The sequence below is a fragment of the Giraffa tippelskirchi genome, chromosome 2 (genome assembly GCF_054371585.1).
Source record: "Giraffa tippelskirchi isolate mGirTip1 chromosome 2, T2T-mGirTip1v1.2.pri, whole genome shotgun sequence".
Taxonomy (NCBI): domain Eukaryota; kingdom Metazoa; phylum Chordata; class Mammalia; order Artiodactyla; family Giraffidae; genus Giraffa; species Giraffa tippelskirchi.
This window is the reverse complement of record NC_137276.1, coordinates 136,843,575-136,865,998: the sequence shown is the minus strand read 5'-3', so window position 1 is coordinate 136,865,998 and position 22,424 is coordinate 136,843,575. Positions and strand designations below refer to the sequence as shown.

At 37.3% G+C, this 22,424-nt stretch overlaps 1 protein-coding gene across 3 annotated transcripts in view; it reads right to left on the bottom strand.

Moving 5' to 3' along the window:
* Positions 1-10,447: 10,447 nt before the first annotated feature.
* The window catches only part of SERPINI1 (serpin family I member 1), an 80,232-nt gene continuing 68,255 nt past the window's right edge, over positions 10,448-22,424 (bottom strand). For all 3 annotated transcript variants that reach the window (XM_081532784.1, XM_081532805.1, XM_081532795.1), the window contains 3 exons: positions 12,520-12,606; positions 11,005-11,094; positions 10,448-10,776 (listed from right to left, as the gene is read on the bottom strand). In XM_081532784.1, the coding sequence (XP_081388910.1) occupies positions 10,700-10,776; positions 11,005-11,094; positions 12,520-12,606 (254 nt within the window). In that variant the 3' untranslated portion in view covers positions 10,448-10,699. The remainder of the gene's footprint in view (positions 10,777-11,004; positions 11,095-12,519; positions 12,607-22,424) is intronic.

Genomic DNA, 22,424 nt, shown 5'->3' with positions numbered 1-22,424 from the left:
GGCTTTTTGTTTTGCCAATTGTTTTTAATTTTTAAAAATCTAATTCTCTTAAGAAAATATCTTCTGCTTGACAGTAGCTGACATTTTCACTCTAAGAGAAAGCCATAGACAGCCTGGATGGGAGGGCAGTTAGGGGCAGGGTGGATCCATGTATTAATGTATGTATGACTGAATCTCTTTGTTCTTCACCTGAAACTGACAAAATTGTTAATCGGCTATATGTGCTGTGCTTATTCATTCAGCCATGTCTGACTCTTTGCAACCCTATGGACTGTAGCCTGGCAGGCTCCTCTGTCCATGGGATTCTCCAGGCAAGAATACTGGTGTGGGTTGCCATGCCCTCCTCCAGGGAATCTTCCCAACCCAGGGACTGAACTTCAATACCCTGCTTTGCAGGTGGATTCTTTATTGTCTATACCCCAATACAAAATAAAAAGTTAAACAAAACACACACTTAAAGACTGATAAAACATTTACATTCAACTTTGTAAATACAAATATTAAAAAGTTTTTTTTAAGTCAAAAAAAGAAGTAATAGATAGCAGGTGTTAGGTCAGATCAAGGAAGATAGTTGGGGTTGCAGGATGGATGTGGAAATAACTCAGACCTAGTTTAGGTTGCCTATACTTAGGTTTATCCCCCATATAGCAAAGAAGCTGTTCAAAAGATGCAAATGCCTGATGTGAGTAGGTGGGTACTGTACTCCATGGCTCCCTTATAGGGGTTGCCCAGGAATTGGTGGTCTTGGTGACATTTTTGGAAAGGGATTGCCCCAAAGTTGGAAGACCATGATAAGAATGAACTTGTTCTTATTTACTTCCAACCAGGTCATTGCCCAGAAACAGCTCATGTATCTGTTGTTATTCAGTTGCTAAGTCGTGTCTGACTCTTTGCAACCCTGTGGGCGACAGCACACCAAGCTCCCCTGTCCTTCACTCACTCTCTCCCAGAGTTTGCTCAAATTCATGTCCATTAAGTCAGTGATGTTGTCTAATCATTTCATCCTCTCCCACCCTTTTCTTCTTTCGCCTTCAATCTTTCTGAGCATCAGGGTCTTGCCAATGAGTTGGCTCTTCACATCAGGTGGCCAAAGTATTGGAGTTTCAGCTTCAGCATCAGTCCTGCCAATGAATATTCAGAGTTGATTTCCTTTAGGATTGACTAGTTTGATCCTTTTTTAGTCTGAGGGACTCTCAGGAGTATTCTCTGGCATCACAGTTCGAAAGCATCAATTCTTCGGTGCTCAGCCATCTTTATGGACCAGGTCTCACATCTGCACTGGATGACTACTGGAAAAACCATAGGTTTGACTATACAGACCTTTGTTGACAAAATAATGTCTGTGCTTTTTAACATGCTGTCCATGGCTCTAAATCTACCACTTAGGAATTTTTGTCACCTTGTAATGATACAGAAGCTCTGACCACAGAGATCTTTCTGTGCCAGCACTGGAATAATCTTTGTTACATGACCCTGAATGTCAAGGCCAACGGGGCTGTTTATGCCTGTGCTGGGGCTTTCCAAAGGGAAGGTCTAGCTGTGGCTATTACAGAGGAGAACTTGCTTTTCTAACTCCAGAGACTTGGTTTGGGGATCAAAACATGCTTTACTAATGAGGAGAGAACTTCTAGCTGACAAGATAAACTCCTAGGCTTTGCTGTATCTCTATTCTCCATTAATTTTTTTCACCTTTTCCTTTTTTACAGACCAGGAGATCAATAGACAAGCACTCTTTTTTTGCAGTAAGTTATGTGCAGAAGCAAGCAAGTGTGGAATTCAATATGGTTATGCAGCCACATGAGCATTGCTTCAGAGAACTTCTCTTTAGGAATGTTTTCTATCTCCAAGTAAACAATCTCTTACGTTTCTTTCACATTAACAATGGTTTGATGAGTAAAGTAAATTTATCAAACCAGAAACAAAGCTGAAATGATGCATTTTGGCAGGTTTTTTTTAATCGTAGAGGAAAATAAATCAGCGTATCTAGTGAACAAAAAGCAGTCATCTAAAGGTCTATGTTGCCTCCTGCTTGAGATTTATATAGACTGGACCTCTTTACTCTGCCTCTTGGGGAACTCACCTTTTCATCTCTGCCCCAGCTGCACCCAGTATGAGCTCCTACCCCAACATCATCTGCTAACAGAGTTGCCTTCCTCAGCTGGATATCAAGAACCTTAAGAGTCTGGCGGCTCTGTGTCTCATTCAGCTTTGTAGCTCTCTGTAGCATGATAAATTAGTAATTCAGTGAATACATATGGAAAAAACTTCAGTAAAAGAAAAGTGATGACCAAAGTTACTAGTGGAAAGGCTTTCGTATAATTGGTTATGGGTTGCTTTTGTAACTTTTAAAATTAAAGTATAATTATTTACAGTATTTTACTAGTTTCAGGTGTACAGAAACATTTGTTTTTCAACATATATCTGATGAGACACTCCTTTTAAAAAAGAGACTTCAAAAAAAAAGCCCACAAATCAATGTATACAAAACAATCAGTTCCTTGTAACTACTGCATAAAACTTCTGAATGTAGTATCATTTTACTTGTTCAAAGTATTAAAAGGACTTTCTTTAATAAATGACAGGTTGTTTTATCAGTAAAATAACCAACTAAACTCACTTTTCCCCATGAGTTTGTCATTATAGTTGAAACAGAGGTTCATAGATGCCCTTTTAATCTGTGTGCTTTGACTGTAGGATGTGAATCAGAAGGAGATTCACAAGTTAACAAGAATGAGTAGTTCATTTATGATTTTTGTCTCAAGTATATTACCAAGAGAGATTTTCTTTTTCTTTTTTTAAATGGCCCACACTGTGTTTTTCTCACGATTTTATCTCCATTCTAGCTTGCAATGGAGTCTTCCATAGACATCAAAGGCATCATAGAACTGGTACAGAGAACTTTTAGTGTATCTTAAACCTGGAGTTTTTATTTCCAATGAGTCCAAAGTATTATTCTACTTTAAACCTGAATCAGAAATAGGCTAGATAGAATTTTGTCATAAAAATGAAGATGATTTTATTTCAAAAGAATGAAAGATTCATATTCTATTCTATGAAGTTGTCATTGAATACCAGAGGCTAATTCCAAGGTGTACTTTTTATCCCTGTGTATAGATTTGAAAAGATAGATTATAACATTACCGACTGCTTTGTGCCTATTGTGAGTTTTTTCTCACCTAACTTCTTTAATGTTGAAATAAAAGCAGTTACTACCCTTATCAGTTTATTAGGATTACAGTGACATCTTGTGGCATGTCATTTTCCCTTTTAAAACTTGCCCGGGTCAAAATCTAAGACTTTAGTTCTTGCTAAAGAGTTTAAGTTTTATTAATGTAATAGATATTAATGAAAAAACTCAGTAACTACTATTTGAAGTACAAGTCAGATGAATAAAATGCAATCCAGTTTATTTGGTTCAAGTAAATACTTCTGGATAATCTCAATTAGAAAAATATTTTCTTTCAAAAATACCAAGATCTAGCATTCATTTTAAATTTTCTTCCATTGGCATCATTATGACATAGGAAATGCCCTAGAAATTGATCCATGTAAAGACAATGAAATTAAAAATTAAAATTCCATTGCTAAGGAAGTATTGTGTGATTATAGCTTCTGTGAATTGTTAAGACCAGCTAATTAAAAACAGTCTTATTGGAAGAACGGTTTTTATTGGAAGGAAAAAAATTTTCAGGACAAAATTAAACCTCTGCCATTTAATCTGATACTTATCGGCTTCCTCATGGACTGCCTCTAATTAGTATGTAGAGTATGTAAGGTGAGAATGTCATTAAACTACATTAAGAGGTATAAATTAAAAAAAAAAGAAAAACTAGATTCAATATTCCCACCCTCCTACTCTGCCCTCCTCACACATATTCCAGTCATTAACATTCACTTCTGTGATGAATGCCAGAAAAATTCTTCTTTCAGATGTTTTTTAATGACCAAGTTCAATCTGCTTCAGATACTGTAGAGTCATTTTGCTGAAAATAATTACCATTTATAAGTAGCTTGTGAATATTTGCTGTTCTACTCCCCTTTTCCTTTTCTTGCTCACACACTGCCTCCTTTCCCTCTTTTAAAAGTCTGGAAAGCAATCTCCTTTGAAAATTATATATGACAACATTTCCACTCACTATGTACTTTAACAAATATGATTCCTTCACAAATCTTGCTGTGAATAATATATTTCATCCAATTCAAGACATCAGTTTTAGGACACCTATTTGTTTTATGTAAGCTTAGAAGGAAAAAACTGCTTTCAGTTAAACTGTAACACATTAAACAGAAGGTGTAGTTCAAATTCATTTGAAACATTAAGTATATCTTTTAGGCTTATTTAAATACATTTTATTATGGATCATATTTATGTATATTTTAAAGTGAAAATATAAGCAAAATACAATGTTTCTTCAACAGAGTCCAGCTCCAAGTCACTTCCTATGCTGTGACTGAGGTCTGTGTTTGCCCACACCATTGTCCTCCATGCTGTTAAGAGCCCTGGGCATGACACAGACATTCCCAGAGTGCAACTTTTGTCTCTAGGACTTTCCCTTAAGCTATTGACACCTGTTTCACAAGTTTTGAAACTGGCACTTTATCTGACAGAAAAATCAATGAAAAGTTTTTAGACAATTCACAGTGCTTCCTCAGACAGTCATTATGATTCTTCCTCAGTGGTTTGTGGGCTGAGAGGTCAAGAGTTAGACCGCCATTATGCAACAAGATTGCTGCGTACACGAGCAATACCATCTAATTCATGGCTGTTACTTTCACCAGCAATTGTAAGACGCCACTGATCACTCCATTCTCTTAATGTTAAAATCTGAAAAATGATGTGCCTTAGAAGAGCTGAAATATGGTCATGTTAATGCTAACAGCTAGCCTTTTGTGACTGACTGCTATGTGTCAAGTACTTATTGTATTCCTCATACACATTATATCATTTAATCCTCAGATAACCCTACGAAGTAAATGTTACAATTTGAATACACAGATGAAAACCAAACAACTGGTTCCAAGGACAGACATCTAGTAAGTGGCAGATCTGGTGTTTAAATTTGGTTTTCTCTCTTGCCACACGGTCTGTGTTTTTCCATAGGGATCTGGTTATAAATACTTCAGCAGGCAATATTTGAAGCAGGGGTGACTCAATCATATGAAAAAGAATACGCTCTCCATTGGCAATTTTCCTTAAATAACAGACAAAGAGCAATTGTGTGAACAAATATCAGATTTGTATGGTTGTGAATTATCATGAAACTTTCAGAAGAGGGGAGAGATGAAACGTTGTCTTCTATTTGAGGAAGAGGAAAAACTGTTATATCAGCCAGTAGCTATGATGACTGCTAAAGAAACATTTTCTGGAACATGCCATATGTCACAAATAATAATGCAATTTCCCCCTAAATAGAGAAAGATCTCTGCAATTTTCAACAAGAGGAAAAGTTTATCTATATTCCACTTATAATAAGGCCCAGATTTGGACAAAGGACAGTATGTATCTTTTTGCAATTGGTTTTATTTTCATTAAAATAGTGAATATTAATAAAAATACTAAATAAATAATATAATATAATAAATATAATAAAATTTTCATTAAAAGGTGTTGTGAAACACCTTTTTCACAACTCTGTGCATCTTTGTCTCATCAAAATCAGAAGCCAATATATTTACGATGCACCATTAGGTTTTAGCTTATTAATGTTAAACTATATTCTATCTGTAAACTGATTATTTTGTGGAAATATCTCTCCTAGTTTTCATAAGATGGAGTTCTTTACATGAGCTATTTTTATGTTCATGTAGAGACTTCAGAATTTCCTCAGGAATAACTTAGTTGGCAGACATGAAACAAAGCAGCTGAGTTAAGTTTCATATTCTCTGTGTTTGTTCTCTTAGGACAAAACATTGGGGGAAAGATCCTGATTTTGGTCTTGGCCATCATTTTTTGGATATGACACCAAAATCACAGGCAATAAAAGCAAAAACAACAAATGGGATTGCATCAAACTAAAAAGCTTCTGTAGAAGAAAAGTAACCATCAACAAAATGAAAAGGGAATCTACAAAATGGGAGAAAATATTATTTGCAAACCATATATGGCAAGGACTTAATATCTAAAGTAGATATCCAAAGGAAAAGAAATTAGTATCTTAAAGAGATATCTGTACTCCTGCATTTGTTGCAGCATTATTCATAAAGGCATAAAATAACCTAAACATCCATTGATGTTTGAATGGATAAAGAAATGTAATATATGTATTTCTGTGTAACACACACACACACATATATATATATATACAAATACATATATATATATACAAATGTAAATATGTATTCCTGTGTAATACATATATAAATACATATATATATAAACACACAAAGGAATATTATTCAGTCATAAAAAGATGGAAATCCTGCCATTTGCAATAGTATGGATGAATCTGAAGAACACCATGTTAAGTGAAATAAGATAGACAGAGAAAGACAAATACTGTATGATCTCATAATGAAAAATCTAAAAATAGAAGATAAATAAAATAAAAAGTAAGAGTATACAGGAACCGAATAGAATGGTGGTTGCTAGGGCTGAGGGGCTTATTTATAATAACAGGGATAAACCTGGAGGGCCTTGTGCTATGTGAAATAAGTCATAAAAAGGAAGACAAATACTGTATGGTATCAGTTATATGTGGAACCCCCCAAAACCAGTCAAATTCATAGAAACAGAGAGTAGAATGGTGGCTTTACATGCTGAGGGGTGGGGGAAGTAGGGAGATATTGAGCAAAGGATATAAACTTTTGATTATAAGATGCATAAGTTCTGGAGATCTAATGCACAGCATGGTGACCATAGCTAAGAATTCTACACTGTATGCTTGAAATTTGCTAAGAGAATACATCTAAAGCATTCTCATCACACACAAGGTAACCATACGAGGTGATATATTTGTTAACTTGGTTGTGGTAATCACAACGTATACGTATATCAAATCATTGTGTTGTAAAGTTTAAATATATGCAATTTTATTTGTCAATTATACCTCAGTGAAGCTGGAAAAATGATTCAAAGTAAAAGCAGAAAATGTGATTGTTGTTGATTTCCTTCCCCCAGATATGAGACAAATAGAAAAGTTTTTGTAAGCTGGCTGTGCATATCATATGTGTGTGTCTATGTGTTTGTGTGCTAACATACATTTTAAAGGAAATGAAAGTGGCCTACACGTTTTAATTTTTCTCCTCAAAACACTAAAAATAAGTTACCATATGATCCAGTAATTCTACTCCTGTGCATACAGCTTAAGAAAATGAAAACTCTAATTTGAAAAGATACATGCAACCCAAGATTCATAGCAGCATTATTTACAATAGCCAAGATATGGAAGCAGTCTAAATGCCCAATAACAGATGGATGGATAACAAAGATGTGGCATATGTACATGTATGGAATATTACTCAGCCATAAAAAGAAAGAAATTTTGCCATTTGCAAAACCAAGGATGGACCTAGAGGATATTCTGCTAAGTAAAATAAGAGAGAGACAAATACTGTATGTTATCACATGTATGTTGAATCTAAAAAATAAAACAAACAAATGAATGTAATGAAAAATAAACAGACTTACAGATGTAGAGAACAAACTAGTGGCAACCAATGGGGAGAGGAAAGAGGGGAGGGGGAGGGGCAAGATAAAGTAGGGAGGGAGGTAAAAGCTACAATGTACAAATAAACAAGAAACAAAGATATATTGTATAGCACTGGGAATATAGGCAGTATTTTGTAATAACTTTAAATGGAGTATAAGCTATAAAAAATTTGAATTATTATGTTGTACACTTGAAACAAATATAATATTGTAAATCAACTATGCCCCAATTTAAATAAAAAGAAACTAAAAAGAGATTTATTTTTCAATAGAAAGAAATATTGAAGAAATTATAAACAAGACAAAACAATAGGAAAACCTTGGTACTATCAAGTATTCTGTTTTTAAGCACTCCATAAACATGCTAATAATAAGGTAGACTCCATTTTCATTTAAGGGACATCTAAATTGTTTTGAAATAGTTTAAGGTAAACATTCTAAATTGCTTTGAAATAGTTTACGGTAAACATTCTGAATGGTAAAGTTTAATCTTATATCAGCAAATAAAAATTGCATTTTGGACTTTATAAAATCCACATGCTTGTCTAATGATGTTTACTGTCCCTTATAGGTAACTCATTTAGTTGACTGATGGCTACACAGGTATAACAACATAGGTAATGCTTAAGAAGTGAAACGGTAATAAAGAATATCACAAACTCAGAATATCAATGCTGAATCAACAGCCTGTGTACATTATAAATGAAAATGAGAACACTGGTCTCCAATAACCTCAGCTTTATGAATAAACTATAAGTCTTCTGAATATACAAGTAGTAAAAGATTAAATGTTAAGTATTGTGTCCTTGGATACTCATAAATTCTTTTGTGGCATTGCCTATAAATGTCTTTATAATTTTAAAGACTATATTTCAAGTGTTCTAATATGCAAAGGAAGTCTGCATTTTTCTATAGTGTGTAATAGAAAAAAGAGCTCTAGAGTAAAATCATTTTTAATAAATTCACTGCACTCTTAATGTAAACTACAACCCTATCTCGTGAATCTCCCCAAGTTGCATGAAAATTACGAAATTTTTGTTTCAATATGCAAAAATATCAAACATGTAAACCTATGTTAAGAGGAACTTTGCTACCAACCTGAGTCCATGGGCCAACAGTAATGGCATCGCCTGGGAACTTGTTAGAAATGTAGACTCTCAGGTCCTACCCCAAAGCTACTAAATGAGAATCTGCATTTTTAATTAGATACCCAAGTGATTGCACTACACATAAAAAACCAATTTAGGGTACTTCATCGATTGATCTAATTTTCTATAAATTAACCACCTATAAACAACTAGTGAGGCTTCCCAGGGGCTCAGTGGTAAAGAATCTGCCAGACAATGCAAAGGGACGCAGGAGATGTGGGTTCAATCCCTGGGTCAGGAAGATCCCCTGGAGGAGGATATGGCAACCCACTCCAGTATTCTTGCCTGGAGAATCCTCATGGACAGAGGAGCTTGGTGGGCTACAGACTACAGGGTCACAAAGAGCTGGACATGACTGAATGACTGAGCACTCATGCATGCAAACAAATAATATTTAAGTGTTCCACATGAATCCTTTATTTGATCAATATTCAAGATTTAGTGTATAACAAAATCACCAAGGGAACTTTTTAAAAATGCAGATTTTCAAGTTTTTCCTCTCAGTTTAGAATTCAGTATGTCAAAGTCAGGCCTGCTTGCTCCAAACCACAGCTCTCCTGAACAGAATTAAAGTTAATAATACCAATTCTTCTTAACAGCTCCAAATCATAGCAAAATACCTAACATACAAGAAAGTCACAATCAAACTGTTTCTGTTACATTTTGAAACATTTCAAACTTTTTCAGAAACTATTAATCAAAGAATTAAAAATTTGGCATTAAATGAGTCTGGTTCCATTCATGGAATCTGATGAAATTATTCCTTCCTCCATGCACCCACCCCCCACCCAAAGGAATGCGGTTATTTCAGCCACAGGATAACAAAATAATTTACTAGAGAACTTAAGAAATTGATACTGTCCCCACTGGAATTGACAACACTTGTACTAGAAAATAAAAGCAAAACATTATGCAAAGGATATATCTCTCAAGAGGTCTCAAACACAAGTGTATTCCAGAACCATCAGGAACCAATGGGAAAAACAAGGAATGTGATACTCCAATACAGATCTTTAAGTTCAAAAAAGGAAAACCTCTTACACAGAACAAACATAAACATCTCTGTGAGCAGCTTTCAGCCTGTGACCTGCTAGTTTCCATTATCTGTACCAGCAGAGTTTTTCTAGTTTATTCTCCAGTGACATAGCAGAGGGCATATTTTTATTATTAATTTGCTCATCTGGCTTATTTGAGGACTTGGGGGAACTAAGTTGTAGGTCAGATTTTACTGCAGCAGCAAAACATGGTGATATACCAGGCTTGTAATCTATATCACCCTTATGAAGCCAAGTGGATCTTTAAAGACATAGTCAATAAGCTATAGCTATAAGCTATGGGTTGGCATAGCCCCAATTTTTTCCTAACAAGTTTTTTCATGGAGCCACATAAAAGATGTTCAGTTTGTAGGTTTTTATTTTAAACTATACACTGTCTTCAGAGAAACAGCAGTTGGAGTTTTTGTGGAGTAGCTGTCCACAAATACACCTCACTAGTTGTTGCTTGTTATGTATAAGTGAATAATGCTAATTTACTTTGGTGCTTTGTTTCTGCACAATTATGAAAGACTTAAGATGTCCAGAAGTTTCACTGTTTCCAAATTCTACCTAGAGGTATCTATATACTACAACTTCTAAAATGAAAAACAGAGCTGTTCACATGTTCACTATGTACTTTTATTTTAAATACTAGCACAACAAACACAATAACACGACAGGACCATTACCTCAATAATAGTGATAACATTCCTTGACAAGTTGGCTTATAATTTACATACATTATTTTTATCAGGAGCTATTTTAAATATTAATTTAAGATACATTGCAAAACACAAGTCTCTAATATATACCAGTTGCAAACATAATGTGCTTAGTTACTGTTTTCTTTGTTACTCAAATAAAATGATTTAAAGTTCCTCAAAATCATGTCCACTGGTGTTCATGGTTTCAGGATGCATGACTTGTCCCATGAATAGGATTGTACCTGCATTGGGTAGGGAGTGAACAAGAAAGGAGTTGAACAAAAGCTATTTATTTTCTTTCTTGCTTACGATTAGCAATGTTCTAAAGATAAGAATGTGAATAAATTATTGTCACTTAAAAATCGTTTGAACATTAGAAATTATCTGATAAAAATGCAGGAATATGTTTTCAATTAACAAATGATTTATTTTTGGCCAAAAATAAAGTTCTGTTCTCATAACAGACTTACCTGTTTTCCTGTTCCTGATAAGAAAGAAAAATGGATGGTCGACAATAACTTGAGGATACAGCACAGCCATCCTGCTAATTGCAATCATTCCTGTAGCACAGAGAGAAAGTAATTACATGTCTGTGGATGTGCAAGGACTAATGAGCAATTTCTCCAAACCATCTATGTTCAGCACAAAGGTAATGATTTACACGAAACAAGATTTTAAAGACTTAACGAGAGAAAAATTGTAAATGAGCTAACATCTCTATTTGATCTTAAAGAAAAACAAATACGTACACACACATGTAAACACACACAGTTTCCTCCCATCACCCCACCGAAAATAGAGGACAAGTTATTCTGCCTATTACAAATTTTTATTCTCAGCCTCAGGCAAATACTTAGGGCTTTAATAAAATGACTTAAGTCAAGGAAAGTGGAAAAACAACACAAATACCCTCGCCCAGTTTTCCCCTCCCCCAGTTTCTTTATATTCCCAAATCATCATTTCTTTTATCTGAAATGGAGATTTTACATAGCAAGTCACCAGACTTCTAGCAAGTGGCCAGAACAGCAGTGATTAAAGAGAAAATACAGCAGGGAGAGATTCAATGATGTTTCCTACAGCTGGGAAACTGAATTCCCTTGAGATCCTTATTGTGGGATAATCATTTTATACTTGCTGCAGGGTGATGCGTTGTCAGGAAAAGGCCAAGGTTAAATGATATAAGATTTGAAGCTTTCTCAATGCTTGAGACTACTGTTTCTATTTCCTCCCCCAAACACCATTTTAACTGATGAGATCCTTTTAATGGGTAAATATATGCAGAGGTTAAAAATAATGTGTACAAACATGATACGTTACATTTTACTAGAGAAGGGAAAAATCCTTCTAAAATTTGGTGATGGCTGTTGAACATGATACTGAAACAAAATCAAACAAATAAATGAGAAAAGAAAAATCCTTCTCACTTAAGGAAATCAGGATGTTCAAAACAATAAAGGACATTTACTGCTGTTGTTTTTTTCTTGGATGCATGATTTAGGTAAATTTTTAAAATTTTTCATTTAAAATTATTATTTTATTATTAACTTAAAATTATGTATTGCATGCTATCACGTATGCTTGTTTGTGCACGGGCTTTTAAAAAATCAAAGCTCTTCACTGACAAAATTAAGAACTAACTCCCACAAATAATTAAATAGAAAGAAAAAAGTTTAACGGGGCAGCAGGGAAATATTTTAAATATTTAAATGGACAGCACAGCAGGAAAATCTATTCTGCAGAGCTGACAATCTCCTCCTGCCTCTCATTAGAGATGGGAGTTACTCTGTATGGGGCACTGAAATGAATGCATGTTTCATATCCTATTTGGAAAATCCTAGCAGGTTCATCATTAGCTTGACTTCTAAGTGAGGGCAGCGTCAGTTACATGACTTGGTTCTAAAAATGACTCCTACTCTCCCACCCAAGACTGCTTTAAGAATACAGATCTAGAAAAGGTGAGATTTGGGAAAACGATAATTTGGCACCTGAGGCAGCAGCAGCTTCTGAGCCTTCTTCATTGACCTCTATGAAGCACTTGTGAATTGCTTTGGAAAGGAAAATCTCTTTGTTATCTGCAAAAAACAGAGAGAGATAACAGAAGCATTTTTTTGGTATCAGAGATAGGAAAGCACTTTACCCTTTAGTTAAACAGATCTGAAAAACATAAGTGACATAATATACTGATATAAAACATAAGAGATAATGTTGTAAGATTACTTTTATGATTTGAGAGAACTGTTGAAGATGTATTTTCTGTTTTGTCTTTTATATTATATTCTCTTGCTAATTTTCTCCTCCATTTTATTGGCAATTTTCCCATTGTTTATTTCTTATATTGCCAGGAAAAGCAAAACGTGGTTCTGTTTTTAATAACAATTTCAAATTAGTTCATAACTCAAGAAAAACTCCTTACCTCTTTCTCTCTAACTTGAAACTTAAAAACATAAAATGAAAATGGGTAGAAATCCACATATAACCAAAATAAGAAATTTAAAAAAAAATCTAATCTCTAATTACTGTGATAATATAAATATCCTTGGCAAAAGAAAACAAACTCGACTTCTAGATTGTAGAAATATGAATATATTAAAAAGTTATTTCCCATTCCAGTTAACTGGTTTATCTCAAGTTTCAAAAACACGCTTTATCTTAAAGTCAGGCTAAATAACACTTTTAATATTAGGAGGACTGTTTTTCCCTTTGAATTGTCTTTCTAGTTATGCTTACTTTTAAGTTAATGGCTGTTGCAGCTTGAATTTGTTCTCTAAAATGCATATATTGAAGCTCTAACTCTCAAGATTTCATAATAGGACTGTATTTGGAAATTGCTGTTGTTGAGTAGTCGCTAAGTTATGTCTTATTCTTTGCGACCCCATGGACTGCAGCCCATCAGGCTCCTCTGTCCATGGGATTTCCCAAGCAAGTATACTAGAGTAGGTTGCCATTTCCTTCTCCAGGGAATCTTCCCAACCCAGGGGTCAAATTCATGTTTCCTGCACAATTATGCAAGCCAACTCCTTAAAATAAATCTCAAACTGTGTGTGTGTGTGTGTGTGTAAATGTCTATATAGACACAAATACACATAGCCATCTGTGTGTGTGTGTATCCATTCATCCTGTTGGATCTGTTTTATCTAGAGAACTCTGACTAATACAACATGTGAAGACGTAGAAGATGGCCATCTATAACTCAAAGAGAGAGGTCTCATAAGAAACTAACCCTGAAGACACCATAATCTTGGACTGTCAGCCTCCACAACTATGATGAAATAACTGTCTGTTATTTAAGCCACTCGGTCTGTAGCGCTTTGTTATGGGAGCCTTAGCAAATGATACAATACAACAGCATTCAGTCTCAGCCTTCCAACTTCTCGTCAAGATTAAAACAAAACAACCAGGAGGTACCTCAAATATAGAAAAAAGAAAAAATAGCACAAGGAAGCAAGAGAAAGGATTACTCAAGTTTGTACCTTTTGTTTTTTCATCCCAGGAGGTCTACTCCAAATTTAAGATAATTAGCTTTGTTGCTGATGTCGAGCACCATTCAGTAAAAGCAGAATTGATTTCCCATTAAACTGCTTAGTACTACTTTCAAAAACACATAATTATCTGATACGGTTAGAAAATGATGTTCGACAATGTTTTTGGTACACCTCTTGAAAAGCTCCTGCTCGTTCTGAATAAGCCTCAAGACAAACTGGTGGCATGTCTGCTTCTACATTTCATAGATCTATTCCTTCTTCAGCTCATATTTAGCAATAAGATATAAGCCCTGCATTATGAAATAGTCCATCTCACATATTATGATATTTTCTTCTAGAACGCATTTGATAACTAGAAGAAAATTAGAAGCAATAAAGTTTTACATTAAACAAGTATAACTAGTTCTCTCAAATCCATACAACTAGTATTTTCTACCAAATGAAAAGAAAAATACCAACTGCATTAAGTAACTTGTAAAAACAATTTAGTTGGCATAACACTGAATTCTAAGAAAGTATTCAGACTTGAATTGAAGAAAGTAGGGAAAACCACTAGACCATTCAGGTATGACCTAAATCAAATCCCTTATGATTATACAGTGGAAGTGACAAATAGATTTAAGGGACTAGATCTGATAGACAGAGTGCCTGATGAACTATGGACGGAGGTTTGTGACATTGTACAGGAGACAGGGATCAAGACCATCCCCATGGAAAAGAAATGCAAAAAAGAAAAATGGCTGTCTGAGGAGGCCTTACAAATAGCTATGAAAAGAAGAGAAGAGAAAAGCAAAGGAGAAAAGGAAAGATATTCCCATCTGAATGCAGAGTTCCAAACAATAGCAAGGAGAGATAAGAAAGCCTTCCTCAGTGATCAATGCAAAGAAATACAGGAAAACAACAGAATGGGAAAGACTAGAAATCTCTTCAAGAAAATTAGAGATACCAAGGGAATATTTCATGTAAAGATGGGCACAATAAAGAACAGATATGGCATGGACCTAACAGAAGCAGAAGATATTAAGAAGAGGTGGCAAGAATACACAGAAGAACTATACAAAAAAGATCTTCACAACCCAGATAATCACGATGGTGTGATCACTCACCTAGAGCCAGACATCCTGGAATGTGAAGTCAAGTGGGCTTTAGGAACCATCACTATGAACAAAGCTAGTAGAGGTGATGGAATTCCAGTTGAACTATTTCAAATCCTGGAAGATGATGCTGTGAAAGTGCTGCACTCAATATGTCAGCAAATTTGCAAAACTAAGCAGTGGCCACAGGACTGGAAAAGGTCAGTTTTCATTCCAATCCCAAAGAAAGGCAATGCCAAAGAATGCTCGAACTACTGCACAATTGCACTCATCTCACACGCTAGTAAAGTAATGCTCAAAATACTCCAAGCCAGGCTTCAGCAATACGTGAACCATGAACTTCCAGATGTTCAAGCTGGTTTTAGAAAAGGCAGAGGAACCAGAGATTAAATTGTCAATATCCACTGGATCATCAAAAAAGCAAGAGAGTTCCAGAAAAACATCTATTTCTGCTCTATTGACTATGCCAAAGCCTTTGACTGTGTGGATCACAATAAACTGTGGAAAATTCTGAAAGAGATGGGAATACTAGACCACCTGACCTGCCTCTTGAGAAATCTGTATGCAGGTCAGGAAGCAACAGTTAAAACTGGACATGGAACAACAGACTGGTTCCAAATAGGAAAAGGAGAATGTCAAGGCTATATATTGTCACCCTGTTTATTTAACTTATATGCAGAGTACATCATGAGAAACACTGGGCTGGAAGAAGCACAAGCTGGAATCAAGATTGCCGGGAGAAATATCAATAACCTCAGATATGCAGATGACACCACCCTTATGGCAGAAAGTGAAGAAGAATTAAAAAGCCTCTTGATGAAAGTGAAAGAGGAGAGTGAAAAAGTTGGCTTAAAGCTCAACATTCAGAAAATTAAGATCATGGCATCTGGTCCTATCACTTCATGGCAAATAGATGGGGAAACAGTGTAAACAGTGTCAGACTTTACTTTTGGGGGCTCCAAAATCACTGCAGATGGTGATTGCAGCCATGAAATTAAAAGCTGCTTACTCCTTGGAAGGAAAGTTATGACCAACCTAGATAGCATATTGAAAAGCAGAGACATTACTTTGCCAACAAAGGTCCATCTAGTCAAGGCTATGGTTTTTCCAGTAGTCATGTATGGATGTGAGAGTTGTAGTATAAAGAAAGCTGAGCGCCGAAGAATTGATGCTTTTGAACTGTGGTGTTGGAGAAGACTCTTGAGAGTCCCTTGGACTACAAGGAGATCCAACCAGTCCATCCTAAAGGAGATCAGTCCTGGGTGTTCACTGGAAGGACTGATGCTGAAGCTGAAACTGCAATACTTTGGCCACCTCATGCGAAGAGTTGACTCACTGGAAAAGACCCTGATGCTGGAAGGATTGGAGGCAGGAGGAGAAGGGGACGACAGAGGATGTGATGGCTGGATGAGTCGGTCCTTCCATAACCGACTCAATGGACATGAGTTTGGGTAAACTCCGGAAGTTGGTGTTGGACAGGGAGGCCTGGCGTGCTGCAACTCATGGGGTCGCAAAGAGTTGGACACGACTGAGCAACTGATCTGAACTGAAAATATATTAACTATTTAGTATTTAAATGGTGCTATATTATTTTCAGATTCTGCTGTCCATTTTTATCAGTCTGTCAGTTAAGGCAAGGTCACGCATCAGTGGCCCTGAATGTGAAAGTGGCAGCACCTAGGTAAGGAGTGTCCACCAAAGAGAATTTTTAAAAATCACAAAGAATACTCTGCATAATTTTCTGTAGGTAAATGTTAATCAACTTTGTGTGTATGCCAAGTCGCTTCAGTCATGTCTGATTCTTTGCAACTCTATGAAGTGTAGCCTACCAGGCTCCTCTGTCCATGGATTCTTCAGGCAAAAATACTGGAGTGGGTTGCCATTCCCTTCTGCAGGGGATCTTCCTGACCCAGGGATTAAACCTGCATCTCTTACATCCCCTCACTGGCAGGCGGGTACTTTACCACTAGCACCACCTGGGAAGCTTCATCAACTTTAAGGGGTAGAAATTATTTACTATGCACTGTATCTGTTTATAATACACAATTTGGTAAATTCTGATAGATGTGTATATCTATGACCTCAATTCCACAAATAGATAAAGAATATTTCCACCTCCCCTCAAAGTTTCTTGTGCTCCTTTATGTGGATAACTTTGAAGTAGAAGATTTGCCATCAACTGGACAATTTTACAAACATACATAAATTAGAAAGTTGAATCAGGAAAAATATAGAAAGTCTGAATAGTCCAGTAAGCATTAAAGTAGTTGAATCAGTAGACAGAATCTTCCCCAGCCTTCAAAATTAAAGACTCCAAGCTTAGATGGTTTTCTAGGGAACTTTAACCAAACCTTCTAGGAATAGAGAGAATTTTCTGAGATAAAACTATTCCAGACTCTAGAAAGAGAATAAAAGCAACCTAAGTCATCTCTGGGTAGTCTTAACCTTGCTATTAAAATTAAACGACTGTCTAAAAAAAGAAAATCATAGACCAAACTCACTTATTAACATGGAGGTAAAATTCTTTAAAATCAGAAAATTAAACCTAGAAGCACATACAAATCCTTTTTTAAAATGAGTTTCTGGGGATGTCAGTGTATCATGACACAGCAGTCAAAACTGCTCTGCCTCCAGTTCACATCACAAGCTTCCTCTGGGATGACCATCAAATACAAACCAACTTTTGCTACTCCCCTACTAAACCCGTATCCTCTAACCTGCTAGCCTGCCCTCCCATCTCCCCTTCAGTATATCACACACCTACATGCCTGCTCAGGATGCAGTATGAAGGCCTCCGTGAGGTTGACTCTGCCTCTTTCATTTACCATTCTTCACTCTATACACTGTGTTCCAGAGTTTTTGAACTGCAGTGGCTTGAGCACATCACACTTTATCACTTCTGTGTCTTTGTTTCCCTGGAAACTCCCTAAACCCTTGTATAGTCAGACACTAATTTTCTTTTAAGGCTCAGCTTCCAACCCTACCTGGGCTTCCCTGGTGGCTCAGAAGTAAAGAATTTGCCTGCAGTGCAGAAGACCCGGGTTCGATCCTTTGGTCAGGAAGATCCCCTGGAGAAGGGAATGGCCACCCACTCCAGTATTCTTGCCTGGAAAATTCCATGGGCAGAAGAGCCTGGCAGGTGGGCTACAGTCTATAGGGTCGCAAAGAGTCAGACACAACTGAGCAACTAACACTTTCACTTTTTTCCCAACCCTATCAGGACTTTTCTGCTCTCCTCTGATTCCTACTCCCCATTAAAGTAGAACTAACCATTCTTTCCCACTTAACCTAGGATCTAATTCTATTTAAGCCTTCATAATATATCACATTCATATTGTTATCTCTCTCTTTCAGTGGGTTTTCCACCTCCTTCAGGCAAGGATTGTGTCCTTCCTCTTAGTGCCTCCGGCTTCTAGCATCTAGTGAGCCTAAGGGGTGAACTAACTTAAGTAGAGGGAGCTTCCTGGTAATGTGTAATTTACCAGTATTTAATCCAACATTTTGTTGTTGCTCTTTAGTCGCTAAATCATGTCTGATTCTTTTGCAACCCCATGGACTGTGTAGCCTTCCCGGCTCCTCTACCACTCAGCCACCAGAGAAGCCCACAATCCAACGTTTAGTAATTGTTGAAAGAAAGAAAGAGAAAATGTTAGTTACTCAGTCGTGTCCAATTCTTTGTGACCCCATGGACTGTATCCCTCCAGGCTCCTCTGTCCATGGGGATTCTCCAGGGAAGAATACTGGAGTGGGTAGCCATTCCCTTCTCCAGGAGATCTTCCCAATCCTGGGATCAAACCCAGGTATCCTGCATTGCAGGCTGATTTTTACTATTTGATCCACCAGGAAAGCCCAAATGAAAGGGGTTAATTATTTCATATATTAATAGTAAGACCGTGGGTATTGTCACTCTACAGGACCCATGACCACAATTCTGTTCACAATTATGGCTATAGAGTTTATTCTTATAATAAATGAAACATATGACACTAATCCAGAGTAGATGGAAAATAGACCCAGCGAGACAGAAAGAATAAAAGACCTCATACACACTAGAAAACTTAGAAAATCTAACTGAGTGGAAGAGCAAAGGGAATGTGACTCAACAACCAATGTTATCATATATATTTCAAAGACAGCAAATAAAGATTGAAACCAATGTCCCAACCCCACCAGAGACAGCAGGTTTCTGCAGTTGTAAACAAGATCTTGGGACACTTAACCTTGAAAGAAATGCCACCTCTTTGGATGTACCAGTAGGAGAGAATATGTAAAAAGTGAGAAATCACATCATGAATACCAAGGGGACAAAAGAAAATGAAACCTTTTTCTTTTGGGACAAACTTTAAGCAGTTACACTGAAATAAAATATAAGCTGTAAGTGGTTTAAGAAAGAGTATGCTGCCACCACATCATAGAAGGAGATAAGGTCATGCAGGGATACAGGCAAGTTCATAGCTTCTATGTTTGCCCTCCTATATTGCTCATCCTTGTGTAATTATGTGTCAATCAAGGCCATCTTTCCTGCTAGGCCACACACTTACTCCCTGAGGGCCTAGACCTTCCTGTGCTATTCATCTCCTGTCAATCCCCAATTTCAGGCACACTGCCAGCCGCCAGGTACATGCACTCAAGTATCTGAGGAATCATTATGTGAGGGGAGTTAAAGAGATTCACACTGATGAGTTTATCTTATTGCTTACAGAAAAGATAACTATTCTCTAAAAATGGAAATAAAGAAACCATTGGGAAACAGAAATACCAAAAAAAAAAAAAAATCCACCCACTGTTCCTAAGCAGTCTTCTTCTGGTCACTGCAGACACTGCTGCCAAATAACCGGTCCTACATTCCTCCGGGCAGCATGGTGCAAGGCTTTGCACAATGGATGAGAGGGGAACAGGGCCAGCAAACCCTAGATCCCCCAGAGAAGAGCTGGGAGATAATACAAGCTCTTCCAAAAAAGGCAGAGCAAAATACTAAGGTGTTCATTCAGCCGCTGAGCAAATATTTATGGAGTACCTTGCTTCCATGAGGTATCGTTCAGGGTACCAGAGGCTCTGAGTGTCTGAGATGGCCATAATGCTGGCAGGATGGCCTTCGTATGGGAGGATGCCACTACTTTCTTCGCAGTACTGTTCCTAAACAGCCAATTTAAATAGATTGCTGCGTCACCAAGGACAGGCTTAAAATAACAAAATGAACAGAGTTCCATAACAGAACCCAGGGATACCAAAAAGTCTCTATCTCTGTACTTTAGCTGCTAAAATATTTTGAGCTTCAGCCCTACCCATGACCTTTAGAAAGGTTTTAAGAATCTGAGCTCCTTCAAGGTGGGAATAGTGTTTGCTTGTTTGTTTTTCCACATAGATTTTGTGATAGACCAGCAAATATTCATTTATGCATTCACTCATTCACTTAGTTATGTACTGAGCACCTCTCGTGTGCCTGATATTGTTGATGCACTGGGTATACTATGGTGCACTAAATAGTTCCTTCCTTGGAGGGAAGTTCAGTTCAGTTCAGTCGCTCAGTTGTGTCCGACTCTTTGCGACCCCATGAATTGCAGCACGCCAGGCCTCTCTGTCCATCACCAACTCCCGGAGTCTACCCAAACTTGGAGGGAAAGCAGACATTAAATGAATGTGTGCTCAGTCGCTCAGTTGTGTCCAACTCTTTGCGACCCCATGCGACCCTGCCAGACTCCTCTGCCCATGGGATTTCCCAGGAAAGAATACTGGAGTGGGTGGCCATTTCCTACCCAGGGGATTTTCCTGACCCAGGGATTGAACCCACATCTCCAGCATTACCTGCATTAGCAGGCAGATTATTTATACTTTCACTTCACTTTTTTTTTTTTTTACCACTGAGTCACCTGGGAAGTCCAGACATTAAATAACAAGGATGATTTTTTAAAAAGCGAATCAATGAAAGACCACAGTTTCAGGGTATATTAAGTATAAGAAATAAGATAAAGTGATAGGTTAGCCGAGACTTGGGCAGGTAAGAGGAACTACTTGATATCAGATGTTAAGAAAGGCTTGTCTGAGGAGATTAATTTGAGCAGAGACCTAAAGAATACAGAGGAGTCAGTGCTGGGCAGACCTGAAGGCAGAGTTTCCGGTAAAATGGGAGAAAGGCTAGTGCAGACGCAGATACAAGCCAGGTGTGTTCAAGGACCCAGAAAAGGCCTGTGTGACTGGAGCATGGGGAGTGAGGAGGGTCAGAGCCTCAAGAGAAGCCCCTAACTTGGAGCAAGGCAGGGCCCAGGATCATCTCCTAAGGGTATACTCCCACCGAGCATCTATCCCACTCGCCACATTGTGTTGGGCTCTGAGGACAGAAAGACATCTATGACACATTCCGGGCTTCTGAGGAGCTTCTAGCTTAGTGACAGGTAAGAGAACAAACAATCTAAAGAAAAGTATAACTTTGATAGCACTTTGCACTATCAGAGTTCAGATGACAGAGAGAAAAACCACCTAGGAAGGGAACCATGTCCAGGAAGCTGCTCAGGGATGGTGACATTTGAACTGGTTCTTGAAGAGTAAGTAGAAGAGTGAAAATTGGAGAACGGGACAAGGGCATTCCAAGTCAGGAATTATATTTGCAAGGTGAGAGAAGCAGTGGTGATGACCTGAAGGTCCAACTGAAGCCGGGGCTATAGGAGGAGGGGAGTGGAGGGGGATGTGCTCGATTTTAAGAGCTTGGATCATGATGCTAGAGAGCCCGGGGTTCGTTCAGAAGGAACAGGACATGCCTGCTCTGATTTTAGCAGATATCTGTGGCAGCAGCTGTGAAGTGTGAATTGGATGAGCAATCAGCTGGGGGCAAGAAGATCAACTTTGTCAGCTGTTGCAACAGTCCAGGCAAAAAAGTAGGGGGAGAAGTGGAATTATGGTTTCAGTTGGAACCACAGCTGGAAGAGAAAGACAGCTCTCTGACTTACAGGCAGAACAAGAAAGAGAACAAACAAGGGCATGATGTAAGAGTCAGTCCAGCACAAATCCATGCACTTGAGTCTGACCTGAATATGGCTTCTGCTGTGTCTTCTTAATTCCTTTATTTTATTGGCTCCTTTATTAAAGCTCATACTTTGTGCTGAAGGATTTAGTACTCTCTTTCTCTTTCCCCTTACACCTTCCAAGAGGATTATCTATTAATCCAAATGCTGACATTCATTTCCATTACAAAAATAGCCCTAGTCTATAACCAGATCCTCACTGCAACTAGATGAGCATTTTAAATAAAGCCTGAGAAGAAAATGATTCTCAGCACTCTCTAGGTTCCATGTTTATTATATGAGTCTTTACCATGTT